Raw genomic sequence first — 23,851 nt, forward strand, 5'->3', positions numbered from 1 at the left:
GTATTTTTATTTATGTGTTTTCTCTGTTGTGTCTTGGGATATAAATGTAAATATCTCATGTAATCCTGATTTCACTCTTGAAAAGTGTAAACTAAGTTAAATGTTATGGCTTCAAAATAGTTCAACATTTTTCTACAAAAAATTTCAGCTTCAAAAAAGTTGAAAATTTTCATGAAAACATTTCCGCTTCAAAAATGTTGAACATTTTACTACAAAAAATGTCGGCTTCCAAAAGTTTGAAATTTTAATTAAAAAATGTTGGCTTCAAAAAAGTTGAAAATTTTCATGAAAAAAAAATCAGATTAAAAAAATATGAGATTTTCAAGTAAAAATTTCGAGTTCATAAAAGTTGAAAATTTTCATGAAAAAAGTCTCACCAAGTACACAAGTCCACTCCAAAATATGGAGTACACATACCAATCAACTCCAAATGGCCCGAAAAGTACTTTCTGGAAGAACCATTTTCGACAAAAACACTTTTTCACTTCCAATTCACCTCATTCATGTCAGATGGGAGGCCTTTTTCGCCTATAACTCCACAACGGAAGGTCCTAGAGACTCCAAAACCTCATCTGCCACAATACGCTGGACACGCTGGTCTTGTCCCTGAGTCTCTACGAGATATATCAAAAACAAATTTCGACCAATCACATTCGAGCACTTCCCGACGTCGTAGAGTCTCGTGCTTGGTACCGTTGGAAAGGCCATTGCCGAAATAGTGCCAATGGATAAGAAGTTATTCTCAAACCAGCAAACGGTGTGTTTGCTTTGAGTGAGGGTAAGGGGTTAGAGAGAGGGAGAGATTTGATTTTTTAAAAACCTTTATTTACTCCTGCAAGAGAAGTCAGATTATTTTTCCACCAACAGCAAACAGACAAACAAACAGCAAAAATAAAAAATGTACAACTATGCGAACACTGAACAAACAAATGTGTGAGGGTTTCAGGCTCAGGACAAAAACCACACTGCTCTCCAACCCCAGGATCAATGTGCGCTTTGTATCTGTTTGTAGCTATAGCTCCATGTACCACCCTCCACTGGAGGTCAGCTGTCCGTTTCTCAACGGGCAGCTTGTACAGGGACCGCCAGCAGCCTTTCAGGGAAGCCTCTGGGCCAAAGAACTCAGTCCACCTCGACTCCCTGACTCCCGATAGAGACCGGACGTTCAGGACCTTCACACACACCTGGTATATGCTCTTTTTCTCCACCTCCTCAAAGTTCTCCAGGTGAATGGTTGTGAGGGACAGCAGCTGACCTCCCCCCTCTGCCCACTGCTCACACAGAGTCTGGCTCCTAACAAAAGTCCTCTGCCGGTGTGACGGAGCAGCACAGACTTCCTCCAGGACTCTGTGGACCAGTCTGACTGCCGTGATGTTGGTCCTCTGTCTAAGTGTGGCCACAGGTAAGTCGTCAGCTTCATCAGGTGCCCCAGTTTGGTGCATCCTGCCTCTCTCAGACTGACCCTCAAACTGGCAGACTGCAGGGTGTGAGTCCTTATAAAGGAATTCAAAAACAGCGGCTCCTCAAATAGCCACATCCCCGGAGTCTCGACTGTGACCCGAGACATCTGCAAGGTCCTCCAGGCCTGCAGTACGGAGCTGTAGAATGAGGTCAGTCCACTAAGGTCCATCTCCTCAGACCTCAGCAGAAAAAGCTGTCGGTCATACCCCCAGCTTCCAGCTTTCCGAAGCAGCAGGCGAGCTATGTCCAGCCAGCTGGGACCACAGTCATAAAGCAGTCTTCGTGCTGTCTGCAGTCTAAAAGAAGCAATTCTGGACCGAATGTCAATGAGTCCCTGGCCACCAACCAACGGCAGGTAGAGGGCTGCTGCCCTGATCCAGTGACAACCAGACCAGAAGAAGACCAGGTGCTCTGGATGTCTTCCATCAGACCCTTCGGTGGAGTCAGCGCATCCCCCTGGCTGGAGACAAAAACATTAACATCATCTGCATAAGCAGCAACCTGTACAGCAAGGGCTCAATAGCCAAGCTATACAGCTGGCCGGAGATGGGACAGCCCTGTCTGATCCCCCGCTGTACAGGGACTGGCCGGCTCAGCCCTATACCCCATCTTCACCAAACACTGTGCACCCTGATACAACAAACCAAGCCAAGACATAAACCCATCACCAAAACCAAAAGCCTTTAGTGCACAAAACAAATACGAGTCATCCACCCTGTCAAAAGCTTTCTCCTGGTCAAGAGACAGGACAGGAGAGCTACAGGACAACACATTAACATTAACAGAGGCGAGTACAGCTACACCTGCACTGAGGTTTGTACTATGACTCAGGTGATACGAGCCCTCCCACCATAAAGCCCAGTCTGTGTCATCAGACGGACCAGTGTGTGTTTCCTGAAGAAACAACACATCCAGCATCTTTTGACGACAGACCTCAGATATAAGAGCTCTCTTCTGTGTGTCCCGCCCACCGTTAATGTTTAAGGACCCTATCTTAAGGCTCTGCATGAGGATGGCAGAGAAGAGAAACACACAACAAAGGACAGTGTAGAGAGAGACACCCTGTGATACATGACCATTTTACTTTTTAGCTTTCTTTACAATTTTACTGCTGGTCTTTCTCAATGCAGTCAGGTGTTTTTTCAGAGTGTGGACAGATGTAATGAACTTCTCTGTGTCACTGAAATAATCACTCACTTTAACAGACTTTTTATTGAATGTTGAGTCCATGAACTGATTTATTTCATACAGAGAATAAAGATCAGCGCTTGGGTTGGAGGCTTCACCAATAGAGACATTATCTGATTGGTAATCCTCCTCCATGTCCTGCTCACAACATTACCTTCATTACATTGACTCTTACCTGTAACACTAGAGGAAGCTTCTTCCTCATCATTCCTATCTGTCTGCACTTTTCTTTTAACGGCTGCAGACTGAGAGCTACTCAGATTTACTGCTGCTACAGAGCCCTGCTGCTTCTCAGGCTCAGCCTGTGTGTCTGTCTCTGTGTCTGTATCTACACTGACTGACTCCACATTACAAGAAACAACAATAACAGGAGGAGCACTATCTACCTCTACAAGCGCAGCGCCGGGCACGTCAGCCACGGGTACAGCGCAGCCGCAAATGAAATCCTGACTTAATAAAAAAAAACATTCAAAATATATACTAAGGGGTGCTGGTGGTTCAGTGGTTCAGTGGTTAGTGCGCGCGCCCCATGTATGGAGGCTATAGTTCTCCAAGCCAGCGGCCCAGGTTCAAATCCCGCCTGTGGCTCCCTTCCTGCATGTCATTCCCCGCTCTCTTTCTCTCCCTGATTTCAGACTCTATCCACTGTCCTATCTCTACATTAAACGCACAAAAAGCCCAAAAGTAAATCTTCAAAAAAAATATATATATATACTTACATTTATATATATTTAATATCATATTTTATTTATATATATACAGACAGAGAGAGAGAGAGAGAAACCTGTAATCCTGTTATTTAAAAAAAATATTAATTTATTTTAGTTTTAGTAGCGTTTATGTGTTCCCTCTCTGAATTTAATAACACTTCTCAGTTAAATATTTGAAGTTTTTATTTGTTGGTGTTTTTAATCTAGGACTGTAAATATGTCTGAGCCTTTAATTATGTGTTTGATATTTACAGTTTGTTGTACTTTTATGTCCGTTATCTTGAACTGTATTGACCACCTGATCCTCTCGCTGTGATTGGTGGACTCAGCCTCAGGTCTGCTCTGATTGGACCGTCAGCCTGTCAGTCAGACACCGCCGGGTCATGCGAGGACAGCTGATCGTTTCAGGTCATTCTCAGTAACTTTACCTGAAAGTGCGACATCATGGCGGCACGCGCGCTGCTTCTTCTCCGACCTTCTGCTGCAACAACAATAATCAGAGCAACAACAACAATCAGAGCAACTGCAGCAACTTTCCAGCTGAGGAGCAACCTGTCGACACTGAAAGGTCAGTGTTTCTAACATTCAACTTAATAACGGACATAAGTCAGTTCAACCTGAATGAGTGTTAGGTTAAAGAGAGCAGCTCTTCTTTTCATCATTAAAATAACATAATCCGTGTTTTAGTTTTTAATCTGCACTTTTTATGATCCAGTTATTTTTAGATCTCTATCAGTGACGTCAGCGCGCCGCGTGCTTCTGCTTTTTGGACTCGCGTGAATTAAAAGTTTGTTTGTATTAAAAAATGGACGTTAATGAGCAGAGAGGTGAAGGTCATCTGGCTTTGATGGACACTTCCTGTCTCAGTGTGGGAGGGGCTTAATGAATCAAAATTCAAACTTTATTTATAAAGCTGATGAAGACAGGAAACTTTCTCTCTTTTGTTTCAGGAATACCGACAGATGAGGAGCAGGCGACTGGGCTGGAGCGCCGCGCTCTGCAGGCGTTAAAACGCGGGAAGGTAAACGCACTCACCTTTATATCGCTTTTTATTCATCATTGATTGATTTATGTGAAAGAGTTGAACATACTCTTCTATTGATTACAGCTTTTATTTTTTGGACATCATGTGATATTAATAATATTGATTTTTCTGTCTCGGTGAAAGGACCCGTACAGCATGCTGAAGCCAAAGCAGTACGCAGGAACCCAAGACGAGCCGCATATCGTCCCGTGCATCGGAAACAAGCGGCTGGTCGGTTGTCTGTGTGAGTGGCGAGCAGAGCAGACGTCAGGATGAACGGCGGTCGACCGTTCAATGAAATAATCCTCTGATTTTGTGTGCAGGTGAGGAGGACAACACGGCCATCGTCTGGTTCTGGCTGCATGAAGGACACGCTCAGCGATGTCCATCCTGTGGCTCTCATTATCAACTCGTCCACCACGAGCTTCCTCACTGAAAACAAAGTCTACTGCCCCCTGATGGCCACTCAGGGTACTGTCTGTATTTAACCCATACAGTTTATCATTAAAATATTTCTCTCAACTTCCCTCTCTGTCCTTTTTCATGTTTGATCAAAACAAACACCAGACCACGTTTCACATTTAGTGTCAGTGGCTGCACTCGGACTTCTTTAAGGCTTACGGCCGCCACACGTCACACCTCATAGGTCATTATTTTTCTATGGAGGGCGGATAGGCTCGTGTACGTAGCCTGTTATGTGCGCAGATAACTGAATGCTTATGTGTAAATGTAGGCCGTTATCTGATAGCAATTCATTGATTACCGTACAAAACCATCCACTTCGACATGTACATAACAGCCTACATCCACGGAGACTTTTCGCTCTTTAGTATCAGCCAATGGCGACGCTGGATTTGACCCGGCTCTTTACCATCCAATCAGGGCCCGATGTGCTCCGGGGTTGCCAGAGTGTACCCTCACCAGATAAGTTTATCTTGCTACCTGTAGTTAGCTCGCTCATGCTATCAATTTATTACACTTCAGTAAATTTAAAACAACAGCTGGCTGTATTTGAAATAAAAATTTCCATTACAGTTAATCAGTGTTTACTTACTTTGAAAGTTGATTCCAGGTGAAAAGCTCAAAGGTGTGTCCTCGCTGTTCCATCTGCTGGTTAGCTACTGTACGTCATTGTTTACAACGTTGAGCCCCACCCCAAACTCCACGTAAATCTTAATTTCAAATACAGCCAGCTGTTGTGAGCAATATGAACGACATCAACGTGTCAGATTATGACTTTATCTGTGAAGCTGAGGTCATGAGGTCATCATGCAGAGAAACAAACACAGCAGTCGTTACGGTAACCAGGAATGATTGTAATCTAAAATACTGAGATATCAGAACGTTTGAAATCAACATCAGAGACAGTTTCACTCCTCGCCATCAGTCCTCCGACTCCTCGCCATCAGTCCAACACATCGACTTCAGCTGGTCGTGTCCAAATATGATGTCATGAGTCTGGCGTCTCCTTGTGTAGCGTCTCCTCGTGTGGCGTCTCCTCGTCTGAAGCTCAGGCCAGATTGAAGCCCTGGTTGTGATCTATGGCGTGTAAAAGTTTCTCTCTCAGAGTTTGAGCGCTCGTGTACTTTGGCAGGTCGAGCAGGTTGAAGCAGGTGTGAGCGACAGGTAAGTACTGCTGCCCTCCACCTGTGGGCTGGATCACAAGCTTCAGGCTCTTCATGCCCAGGATGGGAATGCGGTCACTTCCTGTGAGAAACACTGAGACACACACACCCTTCATTTCACTGAATCAACATGTCTGATAAAGAGATACTGGTGACATCACTTACACAGAAACTGTTTCTTCTTCTCTAAAGGAAGGTCATGGAAGACATCCCAGAAGAGTCTGATGGTGGGATGGTCGGCCCAGTACTCGCCTTTGTACTCCGTGCTCTGAGGAGAGACACACGGACACACACACACACACACACACACACACACCATTTGAATTCAGGAGAGAGAAACAGAGTCAAGTCACAGTTTACCATGAGAGAGGTGTAGAGAGGAGACCTTTTGGAGCTCCGTCCAGTCGTAGTTGGTGTTTCCGATCACCATGGCCTGCAGTTCATTTGGATGGAAAAGTTCAAGAACTTTCCCGCCGCAGACTTTATGGAAACCGGCGTAGAAACATTCAAACAGCGGAGCAACCGAAGTGTTGAACATGTAGTCGATGTATGCGTCAACAAAGTCCTGCCTGCAGGAGGGAAACCGGAGAGTATAAACACAAAATAATATATTTAATTATATATTTAATGACAGACAGCAGCTGCCGGGCTCTGAACACAAAGTCAGACATCTCGTTGTCTTCAGACTCAATGAGATTAAAGATATTGAATGTTTTCATTCACAGGTTGATCCAAGCTGTTCTACAATTTATGCTAAGCTAAGCTAACCTGTCAAAGTTACACAGAGTTGTTCTGCTGATTGGACAGAAAGAAAAAGTTCAGATTTGACCTGTTGGATTTATTGACGTTGATATTTTCACCGTTTGGAACGAGTTCCAACACCTCGGTGGCTCCGTAGTTATCTTCTGTGATCTGCAGAAACACCGTTCATGTTTGAGTATCGAGACTCTCAGTTCATTCATCATGATGACTTTTAGTATTTAGGTTGACTTCATGCTGCTGAACCATTCTTACGGTGAAGTTCAGGCAGAAGGTCTCCTCCAGGTCGTCCTCTGGGTAGTCCAACAGGTGCTGCAGACTCCTGGTTCAAAAGAAGACAGTTTAAAATCTCCTCTTTTCATTAACCCTGTGTGTGTTCATACATCTGTATCGTCTTCATCTCTGAATAAAACACTCCTCCTCTGACCTTCCCACGGCGGGCTGCAACTCTTTCAGGTCATCCAGTGTGGGCTTCTTCTTCAGCAGCTTCTTGTAAAGGGCCACCGGAAAGTTCAGCTCCACGATAGTGAAATTATAGATGGCCAGACCGCAGATGACCCCGATCAGATTAAAGAGGTCAATGTCCTCAAACGTCTGCAGGAGAAGATCGAGAGACACAAATACTGAACAAGCAACCGTGTTAAAAAGATCCCAGCAGCTTTGTGTGACTGTTCACATTGAAGACGCATCAAAACCAAAATATCACTATCAGAATTTATACCATTCAAACCAACTGCACAGGATCCAGGAAAGTGAGCCCAGTCTGGATCCAGTTTGAGTTCAGAGTGAGCCCAGTCTGGATCCAGTTTGAGTTCAAAGTGAGTCAGCTTCAAAGATTAAATATAATTAATTTCAAAGAAAGATGATTTTGTCAGTACCTTGTTTGAAAACCAGATGAGCCTTGAGTCGTCATGGTAACGAAACATTCCATATTTAGGATCCAGCAGCTCCTTCATGATCAGCAGAAAAAACTCTTTCCTCACCCCACCTGCATCGACCGCCTCCTCCCCCACAAATATCACCTGTCAAGGTCAGATTAACATATCACCTGCCATGATCAGGTAAAGATCAGGTATAAATCAGGTAAAGATCAGGTATGAATCAGGTATAAATCAGGTAAAGATCAGGGAAAAAATCAGGTAAAGATCAGGTATGAATCAGGTATAAATCAGGTAAAGATCAGGTATAAATCAGGTAAAGATCAGGTATGAATCAGGTATAAATCAGGTAAAGATCAGGGAAATAATCAGGTAAAGATCAGGTGATGATCAGGTATAAATCAGGTAAAGATCAGGTGATGATCAGGTATAAATCAGGTAAAGATCAGGTGATGGTCAGGTATAAATCAGGTAAAGAGCAGGTGATGATCAGGTATAAATCAGGTAAAGATCAGGTGATGGTCAGGTATAAATCAGGTATAAAGAGAATGTCTTTGAGAGGGTCACTTAATCCTTTTAGAATCTCTCAAACATTCCCATCATAAGATCGACTGTATAATAAAGAGGGTTGTACCTTCAGTGGTTTTTTGTAGTCCACGTTCTTGGACTTCCTGAGGACCTCCATGGTGTCTCCTACAATGTCCTCCCTCCGGACGATCAGGATGAGACACGGATTCACTGACTCGACGGCTGGCATGAACATGGAGCTGAAGTTCTGCATCTGAGCCTGATCCACCGCCATCTTTAAATACAATGTTATTTAATATAATGATAAGAAATGATGGAATGATTGGATGATTCAAGAGTCTGAATCACCTGCATTTGGATGACTGCATCCGTCTGCAGCAGCGTCGTCTTGGCCTGAGCATCAAACACAAACGGAAACCTGCACAGAGTCACCCCGCCGTCCTGATCCTGAGACAGAAGTAAACGACCCAGAGAGATTGATCAATCATTTACTTACACACGAATAAACCACAAAAGAAGTTGTTGAAGAGCAGACGCACCATGGGATACATTTGTCTCTGAATCCACCTGATGTAGTCGTTTCTGATGTCCATCAGCTCGTCCAACTCGTGGATGTAAAATTTATCGTACTGGATGATGTGCGCCTCTCGCTCGTTCACCTGCAGCCACAAGAAACTGATGTTTACATAACGCTTCATGTGACATCTTTCTTTTTGATGTGTCATGTTTCAGATGTTAGTATGAATGCTTTCAGTTTTTACAGAGTGCAGAATCTGGAGCAGGCGCAGCGACGTGTCGAGGAAACAGGTGAAGATTCTCTGCTCTGCTGAAGGAATCCCGACTCTGTGCATCTGCAGCAGATAAACCACCACCTCCTTATACAACGCCACGAGGCGCTGGAAGACGGGGGGCTCCAACGTGGACCACCAGTGACCTGTGCTCAGAGACGACACAAAACAAGAGATGAAGAAATGACGTTTGAGAGACGATAAAGAGCAAAAAGGAAAAGAAGAAGCCGCTCTTCGTACCGAGCACCTTTAGCGGAGTGTTTTTCAGGCACAGCAGCGATTTGGCGAAGGGGATGGTGATGGTGACGTAATTTTTACGGTCGCTGAAGAGAGGACATTCAGGCAGCGTGAGGAAAAGTCTTAGAGCTTCGATGTCTGGAGGAGAAGTGCTCAATCTGGGAATCAGGTTCTTCTCCAGACTGGCAGCTATCTGACACAGGAACACAAACATGTTTATTTGAAGGGACTGCAGCATGGTGTCATGAAACATCAGATTCTCCAACAATGTGACGTCTACCTGCTGAGTGATCTCTGGGTGCTCAGGTGTTATCAATCTGTGAAACATGAGGCGAGCTGTGTTCATGTCCACACCGGAACACTTCCTGCTGGTACTGAAGTGATCGGGATGACTGTGAAGAAAACATAAAGGTTACATACAGCTAGCACGTCTCTTTGGACACTGATAAAGGTTGTGTTTGATCTCTACTGATTATTTGACAGTATCCTGTGTTTGCTGCTTAATTTTAAAGATCCTCCATGAGAATGAAGACAGCAGGAAAGAGCCCTGCTGCACTAACCGTCCACTGCAGGAACTTCTGACAGTAATGATCTGATTATCTGACAGCCAGCTGTGTTTGCTGCTTTGCATCATTATGAAGACAACAAAGCGTTATTTCCTCCAGGCTCCGCCTCTCTCTCTCTCTCTGCGTGCAGAAACTCTGAGGACAGAATCTTTTATTTTACCTGAATGATAAAAAAGATCCGTTCAGACAGCTAGCCGACGAGAACACGAGGTCGATCTGACTGAAAATAAAACGACAACAATCAGAATGACATCTGTCAACAACCTTCAAATAAGAACGACCAATCATCAGTTTACTTTGAAACTTCTGCAGGAAGTCGGCCCGATGACACGTTCAGCCATCTTTGAATTATTTCTTCATTCAAGCAGCAAATGTTCCCGTTTGGATTTTTCATCGTCACGTCTTCAAAGTTCTAAATTCAAAATAGAAAAAAACAAGAAATTATTGTTTATATTATGTATATGTTTATTATTTATATTATTAAAGTGGTTAACTTACGTTGCCTTGGCGATAGTGAGCGAAGCTTTGATCTCCTCCAGCGTAAATCTTCGTCACGCAGAACCCCGACCCAGAGTCTGTAAACAAATCAAAACTGTAAATAAATCAAAACTGTAAATAAATAAAAACTGTAAATGAATCAAAACTGTAAATAAATCAAAACTGTAAATAAATAAAAACTGTAAATAAATAAAAACTGTAAATGAATCAAAACTGTAAATAAATCAAAACTGTAAATGAATCAAAACTGTAAATAAATCAAAACTGTAAATAAATAAAAACTGTAAATGAATCAAAACTGAAAAACAAATCAAAACTGTAAATGAATCAAAACTGTAAATAAATAAAAACTGTAAATAAATCAACACTGTAAATGAATCAAAACTGTAAATAAATCAAAACTGTAAATGAATCAAAACTGTAAATAAATCAAAACTGTAAATAAATCAAAACTGTAAATAAATCAAAACTGTAAATAAATCAAAAACTGTAAATAAATCAAAACTGTAAATAAATCAAAACTGTAAATGAATCAAAACTGAAAAACAAACAAACACTGTAAATAAAAACTGTCTATATAGATATAGAATCAGTTCAGATGGAATAGATGCACATCTCACCTGATTCCAAAGCAGATGAGGACACCGAGGGTCCTTTGACGGGGGCGGGGCTTTTTCTGTTGCTGGTAGAGCGAGTGCCAAGCTGCCCGTTCCCCCCGAGTCCGAACGAGTCCATCTTCCCCAAAGACGGCGTGAACGACAAGGTGTGCTGCCTTCAAGTACAAAGATATAAAGTCAGAGTAATCTCACCTGGTGGCTCTGATTATTATTAATCTAACCTTTGACCTTTGATCTAGGTGCGATCAGAGGTCAGGATCATCTCTACCTTCCACATGAAATCTGTGTGACCATGTTTCCCATCAGCTCAAACACCTTCCTGGGGTTGATCTCATGATTGGTTGAGTTATGTCCGAGCTGCCCGTATCCTCCCGCTCCGAATGTAAACACGCCTCCTTCCTGTGAACGAGTAGCACGTGTTAGCCTGTTAGCATTATTTTTAATTGTTGTTAATTTGTCTTTATTAGATCTGACAGGTGAAGAGAGACAGGAAGTGTTGGGGGGGGTATGCAGCAAAGAACTGAGGTCGGATTCAAACCCACAGCTGCTGTGACGAGGACCAAACGAGATGAAAGGAAATTAAATGTATTATTAAATCATTAATGAATGTCGTCCAATCAGAGAAAGAGGTAAAAACTTAACTTAGTGAGCGCCGCTGTGTGATCCTCACCACATGAGATGTAGATTACTCTCTGAGAGCGGAGTGACTTCAACAGAATCGGAAAACACCGATCTGAAAGAAAAAGACCAAACACATCAAATATATGAAATATTATGAATAAATATCTGCCTCTAAACTCACTCTGATTTAAAATGATAATATCTATTTTAGAGAGGTCAAAGGTTAAGCACTCACCATTTGTATCGTTGAGTCCGAGCTGACCAAACTTGTTGCGCCCCCACCCGAACACGGCCCCCGACTGAGTGAGGGCGAAGCTGTGAGCACCCCCTGCTGATATCTGAGCGAAAGGAACTCCGTGCAGAGACTGAATGACCTGAGGCGTCGAAATACTTTGACCATTTAACCCCAAACCGAGCTGCCCGAACCGGTTCTGACCCCACGAGAACACCTGACCCCCTGCAGACACACAAGAGATGAACCAATGAATCAGCGATGAACGAGTGACTCATACGAGTCATTTTTGAACGAGTGAATGATGCATGAACGATTGAATGACGCATGAACGAGTGAATGAAGCATGAACGAGTGAATGATGCTTGAACAAGTGAATGAAGCATGAACGAGTGAATGATGCTTGAACGAGTGAATCATCTATGAACGAGTGAATGATGTATGAACGAGGGGCAGCTGTGACTCGGTTGGTAGAGTGTTCGTCTCTCAACCGGAATGTAGAGGGTTCGATCCCCAGCTGAGCAACTTGTCTGATGTGTCCTTGGGCAAGACACTTAACCCCGCATTGCTCCCGCTGCTTCAGTGGCGGTGTATGAATGGATTAGTGTTGTACTTACTCTCTGATGTATGTCGCTTTGGATAAAAGCGTCTGCTAAGTGAATGAACGAGTGAATGATGTATGAACGAGTGAATGATGCATGAACGAGCGAATGATGTATGAACGAGTGAATGATGTATGAACGAGCAAATGATGCATGAATGAGCGAATGATGCATGAACGAGTGAATGATGCATGAACGAGTGAATGATACATGAACCAGCGAATGATGCATGAACCAGTGAATGATGTATGAACGAGTGAATGATGCATGAACCAGTGAATGATGCATGAACGAGTGAATGATACATGAACGAGTGAATGATACATGAATGAGTGAATAAAAGAATGAAAGGGTTACCTACCTCTCGACAGAGCCAGAGAGTGCCAGAACCCGCAGGCTACCTGAGCGATCTGGACGTCTGACAGACTCCTTATGTTCCTAATGTTTCACAGAGACAGGTGAGGTGATGACATCATCATCACATTTAAATATTGAGATCATAAATAATTTCAGTAAACTCACCGAGGCACGCGAACACATTCATCGAAGTTATTCAGGCCCACCTGTCCATCTGAGCCCGAACCCCACGAGAACACCTGACCTTTGTCGTTCACAGCGAGCGTGTGCGACTGTCCGCACGCCAACATTGTGATGATCTGAGCGTCCAGAGCCACCACCTGTTCTGAGAAAGACAAAGGTACACCTTTACATGATGAAGATCTTAGTGCACACCTGCTCTGAGGACTAAGGTACACCTGCTCTGAGGACTAAGGTACACCTGCTCTGAGGACTAAGGTACACCTGCTCTGAAGACTAAGGTACACCTGCTCTGAGGACTAAGGTACACCTTTACATGATGATGATGAAGGTGATCCGAGTCACAGTTCATAAAATGACTCACCTGGTTTCTTTCTGGTCTTGTCGTGTCCCAGCTGTCCCAAGTCGTTGCAGCCGCAGGTGTAAACTGTCCCATCCTCCAATAGGAAGGCCGTGTGTCTGTGGCCGCACCCAACATCACGCACGTACTTTCCGTGGAAGAATTCACACCTTCGAGGCTCGACGACGATCTCCTCATCGATGCCCCCCAAACCGAGCTGACCGTACGAAGCGTTTCCCCAACACAGCATGTTAGCGTCCTGCTAACTACTGACAGAAGGGTTAAGGTTAGGTAAATCAGAAGAATTAACGTTTGTAGATTATAGTTAAGGGAGTGATGACACCTGTCCAGGTAAATCAGAAGGATTAACATTTGTAGATGATAGTTAAGGGAGTGATGACACCTGTCCAGGCAAATCAGAAGAATTAACGTTTGTAGATTATAGTTAAGGGAGTGATGACACCTGTCCAGCTAAATCAGAAGGATTAACATTTGTAGATGATAGTTAAGGGAGTGATGACACCTGTCCAGGTAAATCAGAAGGATTAACATTTGTAGATGATAGTTAAGGGAGTGATGACACCTGTCCAGGTAAATCAGAAGGATTAACATTTGTAGATGATAGTTAAGGGAGTGATGACACCTGTCCAGGTAAATCAGAAGAATTAACGTTTGTAGATGATAGTTAAGGGAGTGATGACACCTGTCCAGGTAAATCAGAAGGATTAACGTTTGTAGATGATAGTTAAGGGAGTGATGACACCTGTCCAGGTAAATCACAATAATTAACGTTTGTAGATGATAGTTATGGGAGTGATGACACCTGTCCAGGTAAATCACAATAATTAACGTTTGTAGATGATAGTTAAGGGAGTGATGACACCTGTCCAGGTAAATCACAATAATTAACGTTTGTAGATGATAGTTAAGGGAGTGATGACACCTGTCCAGGTAAATCACAATAATTGACGTTTGTAGATGATAGTTATGGGAGTGATGACACCTGTCCAGGTAAATCAGAAGGCTTGACGTTTGTAGATGATAGTTAAGGGAGTGATGACACCTGTCCAGGTAAATCAGAAGGCTTGACGTTTGTAGATGATAGTTAAGGGAGTGATGACACCTGTCCAGGTAAATCACAATAATTAACGTTTGTAGATGATAGTTAAGGGAGTGATGACACCTGTCCAGGTAAATCAGAAGGATTAAATGTTGGACACGTGCCTTATCTAATGGTTATGTTAGCGAGCTAACAGATTGAGCAGTTAGCATGCTCACATTGAGAAGACGCTAACAGGTAATATGAAGGAGAACAGCGCGCAGCTGTGAGTGTAAATGTCGTCGTATTTAATCTTCTTTATTGTTGTTTAATATGATGTAGTGCACAGCTAACTCTGAACTTCATGAACCGTTGCTCTTTAAACAAGTTATAAACGTGTCGTTAAGGTTTTATAATGAATCTTACCGAGCAGCTGTCCTCAGTTTATCTGTTCAGAAGGTTAAAAAACAACAAACCAGCTCGTTCTTTCATTATTTTATCTCCAAATTCAACCGGCAGCTACTTAGAAAGACTCAGCCCCTCCATACTGTCAACAACAGGAAGTTAGCGTCACTACACTCTCCACTTCCGCTCTCTCCTTTAGAAATAAAGTTTCTTCGTGTAAGTGTACCGCCTGTGTTTCCAGGAAACGGATTAAGAAAGCTCCTTCTATCACCAACACTTAAACCAAAGTATGACTCACGTGATCAGGTTACTTTTAAACGTTTATGTGCATGTTGTAGAGCTAAATCGTAACTGTGCTGACCTTTAATTTGAACATGAATTGATGTAACCGGAAGTATAACCGTTTTTTAAAGCTTAATTTAAAACTTTACGTAAGAGTGAAGAAACGCCGAGACGCATCGACAAGGTTCTAGATGGGGTGCCACCGCGCATGCGCAGCGCTGCTGTTACATTTGTGCCCTAAAGATTTACCTCACATTGAAGAATAATTAAACCATAACTAACTAGAACTATAATTAAAGGACCAATCAGTAAGATGTGTAGTGAGTGAGATGATAAAGTGATCTTACTATATGATCAGACATTAAGGAAACATGCTATGTTGAAGTGCTGGCTTCTCTGACAACAATGCAGCAGCCAGTATGTCCTCCTTCTAACTTTAGATTCTGCTCCTGAATGATCTGGATTTGTTTGGACCAGAGAAGGTAGGCGGTTTTAAGGCCCCACAGTGGAGGTGCCTTAAGGGGGGGGGGGGGGGGGGGGGGGGGGGAGTTAGGAAGATTGTAAGGGACTGACAGGGGTCCTCAAAAATATTAGAACATGAATTATTTGTATTCATATTAATTAATAAAGGTAGGCTATAATCAGTGTGATTATACAAATAACTGCTTCAAAAAAAGTGACTAGAGAGGAGGGGGGGGGGGGGGGGGGGGGGAGACAGCTCTCTACAGTGTTTAGAATGTAGACTGTAGTACCCATTTTAAACACTAGGGGTCAGAGTTACATACTGCTCCTTTAACCATAACTAACTAACTTTATTAGTAGGGTTAGTTATGGTTAGTAATGGAAAGGTACTGTATGGTTGGTGAGGCTGTGGCTCAGTGGTAGAGTCGGTCGACTCATAACCGGAAGGTCGAGGGTTCGATCACCAGGTCCTGCAGCAACTTGTCCGATGTGTCTTTCGGCAAGACACTTAATTCTGAATTGCTCCCACTGCTTTGTTGGCAGCGTATGAATGTGTATGAATGGATGAGTTAATACTCATAGTTAAGGATAACTATAGTTGTAAGTTCTGGTTTCTTTTTTAACTCAGTGTAACTGTGAACTGTACCAGAGGACATCAGACATTACAGTTTAGTTTTTAATCATATCTGAAGTTATTCTTTATACATTTGAAACCTTTCTTAGTCAACAGATGATGTAAAGTTGAATATAATCTTTACATGATTACATTTGAAACACTTTCATGATAAAGTCATAAACACTGAATACTTTGATATGTTGACGCTTCTCTCTGCTGACGTTTGTCAAATGAGTTATCTGTCCTGTTGACGGTTTGTGATGAAATGTGGTGTTTCCTGTTCTGCTGGTTCTTCTCGCGCTTTGTCCTCATGACTCACCTGTCCTGTTTCTTACCTGTTAGTTTCTTACCTGTTAGTTCCCTGTGCAGACAGACTGAAGACTTCTTTCACTAACTCATCAGAGCTGGAGGGACAGAAACAGAGACACACACATGTTGTACCTGATGGGAGTGAGTACCATGCTACGGCACATTTTTCACTTCCTGTGAGAATCCGTTTGTTTAATTTGGGTATTTTATTTTGACACTCAGATTATTGTCGGCCTCCTCTTCATCATCATGTGTTTTTCAAAAGGACTCAAAGAGGTGAGTCGACACTATATTTCTTCTGTGTGTTTAAAGATTTGAATCCTCCTTAAAGGCACAGAAACTAACTGTGTGATTTTCTCTGATGATTTCTTCAAAGGGAAATAAAACTCTAAGATCACCGCTCACAGAATCGTCTGCCAACAAGAAGGTGAGTCAAAAATCTGGTTTAATGTTGTTCACTGCTGGCTGTAAAACAAATATAGTACTTGTTATATTTATTATATAAAAACAGTAGAAAGTGAAATGTTGTTCAAAGGTCCAATCAGTGAGATGTGTAGAGAGTGAAATGATAAAGTGACCTTACTATATGATCAGACATTAAGGAAACATGCTATGTTGAAGTGCTGGCTTCTCTGACTGGATAAACACTGAAGCTTCAGTGTCCCCCACATGGCAACCTGTGTGAGCATCGACTCTAGAGAGGAGGGGGGGGGGGGGGGGGAACAGCTCTCTACAATGTTTAGAATTTAGACTGCAGTACCCATTTTAAACACTAGGTGTCAGAGTTACATACTGCTCCTTAAAATATAAAACAGTAAATGTTAAATGATGACATTTCTATGTGGTCGTCTTTTGAAGGATCTGAGTGAGGAAGACGTTCAGTTGTTGGCTCGGATCCTCTCGGTCGGTTTGGTCGACGCTGATCCTAATTATCTCCAACACCTGAAAGGTTACAGAGACCTGCGAGGAGGAGGATGGTTGAATTAAACAAATGAAGATTAACACAAGAACAAGATGACAGAATGGATGGAGACAAATGCACTTTATTGAGTTTAAAAATAACCTGACTGTTTGAGATTTGATGTTTCTCAATGTTTACATGTTTTTAAATGTTTGATGTGTTCACACAATGCTGTTGATATTAAAAAGACTATAAAACATTTTCACCGTTTCAGTATAAATTCACACACTGACTAGCAGAGGCTAATATGGCTAATAGTAACAGTTGTAGAATAAGGCTATCTATACTTTAGCTAAGAGCTAACAGTTGATTACAGGGTAAGGGGTTTAAACTCTTTGTTTTTGAGTTAATGGATCTTTACTGAAACAGGTGAGGTAGTGGATCTGAAACAGGTGAGGTGGTGGATCTGTTTTTGTTTTGTGTTGGTAATTTTGGTTTTTAGGGGTTTGTTCTTATGAACGAATGATTTGATATTTTATAAGCTGTTAAAGAAAAAAGAAACCACGTTATGAAGCACAGCGATGTTATTGAGTCACAGACACTCAGGTTAGACGACATCACTCTTCTCTGGATTTAACGGCACGTCTCTGACTCCACACAAGGACGTTCAGTTTGTCTCCGAGCTCGTAAAGAAACGCCACCACAGACATGTTGAAGAAGAAGAAGAAGACCAGACCAGCTGAGCTGAGATGTCCAAGGAGGGGGTAGACCCAAAGCCCGACCGACAGGTACACCCAAACAATCCTGCAGAGAGAGAGAGAGAGAGAGAGAGAGAGAGACAGGGAGAGAGAGAGAGACATGCAGAGAGAGAGACAGGGAGAGAGAGACATGCAGAGAGAGAGAGAGACAGGGAGAGACAGAGAGAGAGAGACAGGGAGAGAGACAGGGAGAGAGAGAGAAAGAGACAGGGAGAGAGAGACATGCAGAGAGAGAGAGAGACATGGAGAGCGAGAGAGAGAGAGAGACAGGGAGAGAGAGAGAGACAGGGAGAGAGAGACAGAGAGAGAGAGAGAGAGGGAGAGAGAGAGAGAGAGAGAGACAGGGAGAGAGAGAGAGAGAGAGAGAGACAGAGAGAGAGAGAGACAGGGAGAGAGAGAGAGAGAGAGAGAGAGAGAGAGAGAGAGAGAGAGACAGGGAGAGAGAGACAGAGAGAGAGAGAGAGAGAGAGAGAGATCACAGATTAAACCTGCTCACATGAATATGTTGTCACAAACACACAGAGTGTCTTTGATGTAAACAGTCATCTTCAGGTATTTCACTGTCAGGCATCAAATGTTTCCAAACCAACAGACTTGAATGTTTCCTTCAGCGTTGATCACAACTAGCGGACCTCCATATGATCGGACAGCCTGTGTAATATCGTTTATGGATAAGAATGAAATGTTCAGTTACAAAGACATGAAGTGTGATGAGAGCTGGTGATTGAACAGCAGACTGCTCTATTTAGAAATGATATCGCACTGAAGCTTTGAACCTCTGGATGATCTACAAATGAACCTTCTGTAAATAAAATCAGTTCATATTACATTTAAATGACTGTTGTTACAATAATCAGAGGCCGGTGTCCTGACCTTCACTTAGTCTGGATGTGAGGAGACGGGGGGAGTGTTTTTTTGTTATCCGGATGAGCTGCTATTTGTGGCTCATTCCAGGAAGGAAGCGTTGATATTATCAGTCAACCTTTAGTTTTACGTCAGTGAAGACAGGAGAAACTGGAAAGACGTGTGGACAGAAGAACTAATGGCCTCTAATGGCTGTAAGTTTGAACCAGCAGATACATTTGATTGATTTCTGTTTCATTTCATTCCATCATGTTGGTTGTTACTGTCATATCCCTGAGCTCTCTTCAGTGGTAACTGTTTTATTTGGTACTTCCTGTCCCCAGGGCTTCACTTTGATGACCTTCATCAGTTTCACCTATGTACTCTGTCACACCTTGTTTTGATGACCTCATGTGTTCCCTGTCAGTCTGATAATTGAACCGTTTCTTTTTATACCTGGACACTTACAGAGTAAGCTTCACTTCACCTTTTTGTTATTCTTTAAATAAATATATAGTATAAAATAGGGTTAGGGTCAGAGTTAGCATTTTATAATAAATAACAATGTTAGCATGCTAAAATAAATAACAATGTTAGCATGCTAAAATAAAAAACAATATAAGCATTTTATAATAAATAACAATGTTAACATTTTGTAATACATAACAATGTTAGCATTATATAATACATAACGATGGTAGCATGTTAAAATAAGTAATGTTAGCATTTTATAATAAACAATATTAGCATGCTATAATAAATAACGTTAGCATGCTATAATAAATAAACAATGTTAGTATGCGATAATAAATAACAATGTTAGTATGCTATAATAAATAAACAATGTTAGCATGCTATAATAAATAACAATGTTAGCATGCTATAATAAATAAAAATGTTAGCATGCTATAATAAATAAAAATGTTAGCATGCTATAATAAATAACAATGTTAGTATGCGATAATAAATAACAATGTTAGTATGCTATAATAAATAACAATGTTAGTATGCTATAATAAATAAAAATGTTAGCATGCTATAATAAATAACAATGTTAGTATGCGATAATAAATAAACAATGTTAGCATGTTATAATAAATAACAATGTTAGTATGCTATAATAAATAAAAATGTTAGCATGCTATAATAAATAAACAATGTTAGCATGCTATAATAAATAACAATGTTAGCATGCTATAATAAATAACAATGTTAGCATGCTATAATAAATAACAATGTTAGTATGCTATAATAAATAAAAATGTTAGCATGCTATAATAAATAACAATGTTAGTATGCTATAATAAATAACAATGTTAGCGTGTTATAATAAATAAAAATGTTAGTATGCTATAATAAATAAAAATGTTAGCATGCTATAATAACTGTTAGCGTGCTATAATAAATAAAAATGTTAGCATGCTATAATAAATAACAATGTTAGTATGCGATAATAAATAAACAATGTTAGCATGTTATAATAAATAACAATGTTAGTATGCGATAATAAATAAACAATGTTAGCATGTTATAATAAATAACAATGTTAGTATGCGATAATAAATAACAATGTTAGTATGCAATCATAAATAACAATGTTAGTATGCTATAATAAATAAAAATGTTAGCATGCTATAATAAATAACAATGTTAGTATGCGATAATAAATAAACAATGTTAGCATGTTATAATAAATAACAATGTTAGTATGCGATAATAAATAACAATGTTAGCATGTCATAATAACTGTTAGCGTGCTATAATAAATAACAATGTTAGCATGCTATAATAACTGTTAGCATGCTATTGTTAAGCATGTTTCTCCTATTTGGTCCTGATGACGTTATATTTGAACTGAACACTCACCAGAATAAATAAGCCACGCCTACAGCTGCTAATGCCGTCAGTGCGAGTTTCCTCGGTGGGTAGACGTGAGGCTGCAGCAGAACTTCTCCGAGTAACACAGGAAGTACAAACGTGTGCTGAGAACACAGAGTGATGTCATCAATGTTTGATTATATAATAATAAATATGAATTATTATGTTGTTGTGAGATAGAGACCATGGCGTGGTTCATCCAGGGGGGGAAGAAGGCGTCGATGGTCGCTGGGTAGACTAACTCTCTGTCGAAAGCAAAGATGGTCCAGAAGAGAAGGACGACAAACTAACAAACAAACAAACAAACAAACAGACAGACAAAAGACAAACAAACAAACAAACAGACAAACAAACAAACAGACAAACAGACAAACAAACAAACAAACAAACACACAAACAAACAAACACACAAACAAACAGACAAACACACAAACACACAAACAAACACACAAACAAACAGACAAACAGACAAACAAACAAACAAACAAACACACAAACAGACAAACAAACAAACACACAAAGAGATAAACAAACAAACACACAAACAGACAAACAAACAAACACACAAAGAGATAAACAAACAAACAAACAGACAAAAGACAAACAAACACACAAACAAACAAACACACAAAGAGATAAACAAACAAACACACAAAGAGATAAACAAACAAACAGACAAACAGACAAACAAACAAACAAACAAACACACAAACAAACAAACACACAAACAGACAAACACACAAACACACAAACAAACACACAAACAAACAGACAAACAAACACACAAAGAGATAAACAAACAAACACACAAACAGACAAACACACAAACACACAAACAAACAGACAAACAAACAAACACACAAAGAGATAAACAAACAAACACACAAACAGACAAACAAACAAACACACAAAGAGATAAACAAACAAACAAACAGACAAAAGACAAACAAACAGACAAACAGACAAACAAACAAACACACAAACAGACAAACAAACAAACACACAAAGAGATAAACAAACAAACAAACACACAAAGAGATAAACAAACAAACACACAAACAGACAAACACACAAACACACAAACAAACAGACAAACAAACAAACACACAAAGAGATAAACAAACAAACACACAAACAGACAAACAAACAAACACACAAAGAGATAAACAAACAAACAAACAGACAAAAGACAAACAAACAGACAAACAGACAAACAAACAAACACACAAACAGACAAACAAACAAACACACAAAGAGATAAACAAACAAACAAACACACAAAGAGATAAACAAACAAACACACAAAGAGATAAACAAACAAACAAACACACAAAGAGATAAACAAACAGACAAACAGACAAACAGACAAAAGACAAACAAACAAACAGACAAACAGACAAAAGACAAACAAACAAACAGACAAACAAACAGACAGACAGACAAATAAACAAACAGAAAATAAAACAATCAGGTCATGTAAATATCTCTGATGTCGCGATTAAAGTTTGTAAGCGTTTTTCTCACCGAGCCGACAGGAAACACGAAGACAGAGAAGAGGAGATCTTTGAGCGAGGTCAAAAAACCGAACGACTTCTGAACACGCTGGAAATCAACAAGAGCGGCGAGCAGGAAGAAAGACATCTGTAACAACTGAGACAAATAAATAAATAAATAATGACAGGTGAAAAGAAGAGCTGGTGGCTGAATGATGATGATGCTGTGAGCACGCAGACAAACAGCTGAACACGTTGACCTGATCAAACCTCCTAATAATATAATAATATAATAAAATAAAATAATAATATAATAATAATAAAATAAAATAAAATAATATAATAATAATATAATATAATAATAATATAATAATAATAATATAATAGTATAATAATATAATAATAATAATATAATAGTATAATAATATAATACTATAATAATAATAATAATGTAATACTATAATAATATAATAATAATAATATAATAGTATAATAATATAATAATAATAGTAATATGATAATATAATAATAATAATAATATAATAATAATAATAATATAATAGTATAATAATAATAATAGTAATATAATAATAATTATTATTATATAATAATATAATAATAATAATAGTAATATAATAATATAATATCATAATAATAATAATAATATCATAATAATAATAATATCATAATAATATAATAATTATATAATAATTATAATAATAATTATATAATAATATAATAGTACAATAATATAATAATATAATAGTATAATAATATAATAATAATAGTAATATAATTATATAATTATAATAATAATAATAATAATATAATAGTATAATAATAGTAATGTAATATAATATAATAATAATAATAATAATAATAATAATAATATTATAGTATAATAGGATGATAGTATGATATACTGATGTGGATCCAGTCTAACGTGGATCCAGTCTAAGATGTGGTCCTGGTCAAAGATGTGGATCCAGTCTAATAAGGGTTAGGGTCTTACCAGATTTAGGAAGGTCAGGTATTTCCAGGGTCCCCCGTAGAAAAAGATTCCTGCAGGTAACTCTTCTCCATCCTTTGCCGCCAGACTCTTGACCACGAAGGCGTACCAGGTAAGCATGGTGACGTGAAACAGCTTCCTCAGTCTTAAAGTCATCGTTAAGTTACTATGACGTCAACTTTGAATGTTTTCACCAAACAGCTGGAGGTCCGACCCACCAGAGGGACTCTGACCCTCTCAGAGTCTTTAACCCTCTTCAGGGTCTCTCTTCAGGGTCTTTCTTCAGATTCTCTCTTCAGGGTCTTTCTTCAGGGTCTCTCTTCAGGGTCTTTCTTCAGATTCTCTCTTCAGGGTCTTTCTTCAGGGTCTCTCTTCAGGGTCTCTCTTCAGGGTCTCTCTTCAGGGTCTCTCTTCAGAGTCTCTCTTCAGGGTCTCCCTCAAGAGTCCGAAGTCTGGAGCTGCTTTTTCAGGCCTTGTTGGGTCTTAGTCTTAGAGATTAGTGACGTGCAGACAAGAGGCCGACTGTTTGAAATGACCACGTTCATGACTTTCACAACCGACACGCTGAAGCACGAGACCCTCGCTCAGATTATCACACGAGGATCAAAAAGAGAGAGAGAGAGAGAATGAGAGAGAGAGAGAGAG

General features: G+C 40.2%; 2 protein-coding genes, 1 long non-coding RNA gene and 1 pseudogene across 8 annotated transcripts; 2 read left to right on the top strand and 2 right to left on the bottom strand.

Annotated features, from left to right (window-relative positions):
• The first annotated feature begins 3,719 nt into the window (after positions 1–3,719).
• LOC132975789 (cytochrome c oxidase subunit 5B, mitochondrial-like) lies at positions 3,720–4,909 on the top strand (annotated as a pseudogene).
• A 769-nt stretch (positions 4,910–5,678) lies between these two features.
• herc4 (HECT and RLD domain containing E3 ubiquitin protein ligase 4) lies at positions 5,679–14,825 on the bottom strand. The gene is made up of 24 exons (XM_061040576.1): positions 14,677–14,825; positions 13,236–13,477; positions 12,857–13,016; positions 12,696–12,772; positions 11,736–11,957; positions 11,517–11,612; positions 11,148–11,274; positions 10,883–11,034; positions 10,263–10,339; positions 10,061–10,176; positions 9,925–9,984; positions 9,479–9,590; positions 9,202–9,391; positions 8,935–9,107; positions 8,713–8,832; positions 8,522–8,620; positions 8,280–8,447; positions 7,646–7,789; positions 7,195–7,361; positions 7,023–7,089; positions 6,838–6,920; positions 6,394–6,577; positions 6,174–6,276; positions 5,679–6,102 (listed from the first exon to the last, which is right to left on the bottom strand). The coding sequence occupies exons 2-24, from the start codon at positions 13,459–13,461 to the stop codon at positions 5,894–5,896; spliced, it is 3,132 nt and encodes a 1,043-aa protein (XP_060896559.1). The 5' UTR covers positions 13,462–13,477; positions 14,677–14,825; the 3' UTR covers positions 5,679–5,893.
• LOC132975792 (uncharacterized) lies at positions 7,821–10,580 on the top strand. Of its 6 annotated transcripts, XR_009673301.1 has the most exons (3): positions 7,840–7,861; positions 7,907–7,939; positions 8,018–10,580. It is a non-coding gene; the product is annotated as an uncharacterized LOC132975792 (long non-coding RNA). The 6 variants fall into 6 exon arrangements; XR_009673303.1 differs by lacking the exon at positions 7,907–7,939 and having other exon boundaries at positions 7,821–7,883; XR_009673306.1 differs by lacking the exon at positions 7,907–7,939 and having other exon boundaries at positions 7,822–7,850.
• Positions 14,826–17,558: 2,733 nt separating the features above from the next.
• LOC132975788 (androgen-dependent TFPI-regulating protein) lies at positions 17,559–23,851 on the bottom strand. The gene is made up of 5 exons (XM_061040575.1): positions 23,210–23,851; positions 22,229–22,354; positions 20,889–20,990; positions 20,693–20,808; positions 17,559–18,029 (listed from the first exon to the last, which is right to left on the bottom strand). The coding sequence occupies exons 1-5, from the start codon at positions 23,360–23,362 to the stop codon at positions 17,843–17,845; spliced, it is 684 nt and encodes a 227-aa protein (XP_060896558.1). The 5' UTR covers positions 23,363–23,851; the 3' UTR covers positions 17,559–17,842.

Source organism: Labrus mixtus, chromosome 6, assembly GCF_963584025.1.
Source record: "Labrus mixtus chromosome 6, fLabMix1.1, whole genome shotgun sequence".
Taxonomy (NCBI): Eukaryota; Metazoa; Chordata; class Actinopteri; order Labriformes; family Labridae; genus Labrus; species Labrus mixtus.

Bases quoted from the DNA above. Each gene is read 5' to 3' on its own strand.
- herc4 (XM_061040576.1), bottom strand. From the start codon at position 13,461: ATGCTGTGTTGGGGAAACGCTTCGTACGGTCAGCTCGGTTTGGGGGGC. The intron at 9,591-9,924 runs GTAAAATAAAAG...TTTTCTTCACAG, and splicing joins GGATCTTTTTTATCATTCAG to TCATCCCGATCACTTCAGTA. The intron at 6,277-6,393 runs GTCTCCTCTCTA...GTCTCTCCTCAG, and splicing joins ACTGGACGGAGCTCCAAAAG to AGCACGGAGTACAAAGGCGA.
- LOC132975788 (XM_061040575.1), bottom strand. From the start codon at position 23,362: ATGACTTTAAGACTGAGGAAGCTGTTTCACGTCACCATGCTTACCTGG. The intron at 20,809-20,888 runs GTCTCTATCTCA...CTGTGTTCTCAG, and splicing joins CCTGGATGAACCACGCCATG to CACACGTTTGTACTTCCTGT. The intron at 18,030-20,692 runs GTGAGTGTTCAG...CTCTCTCTGCAG, and splicing joins GGCGTGGCTTATTTATTCTG to GATTGTTTGGGTGTACCTGT.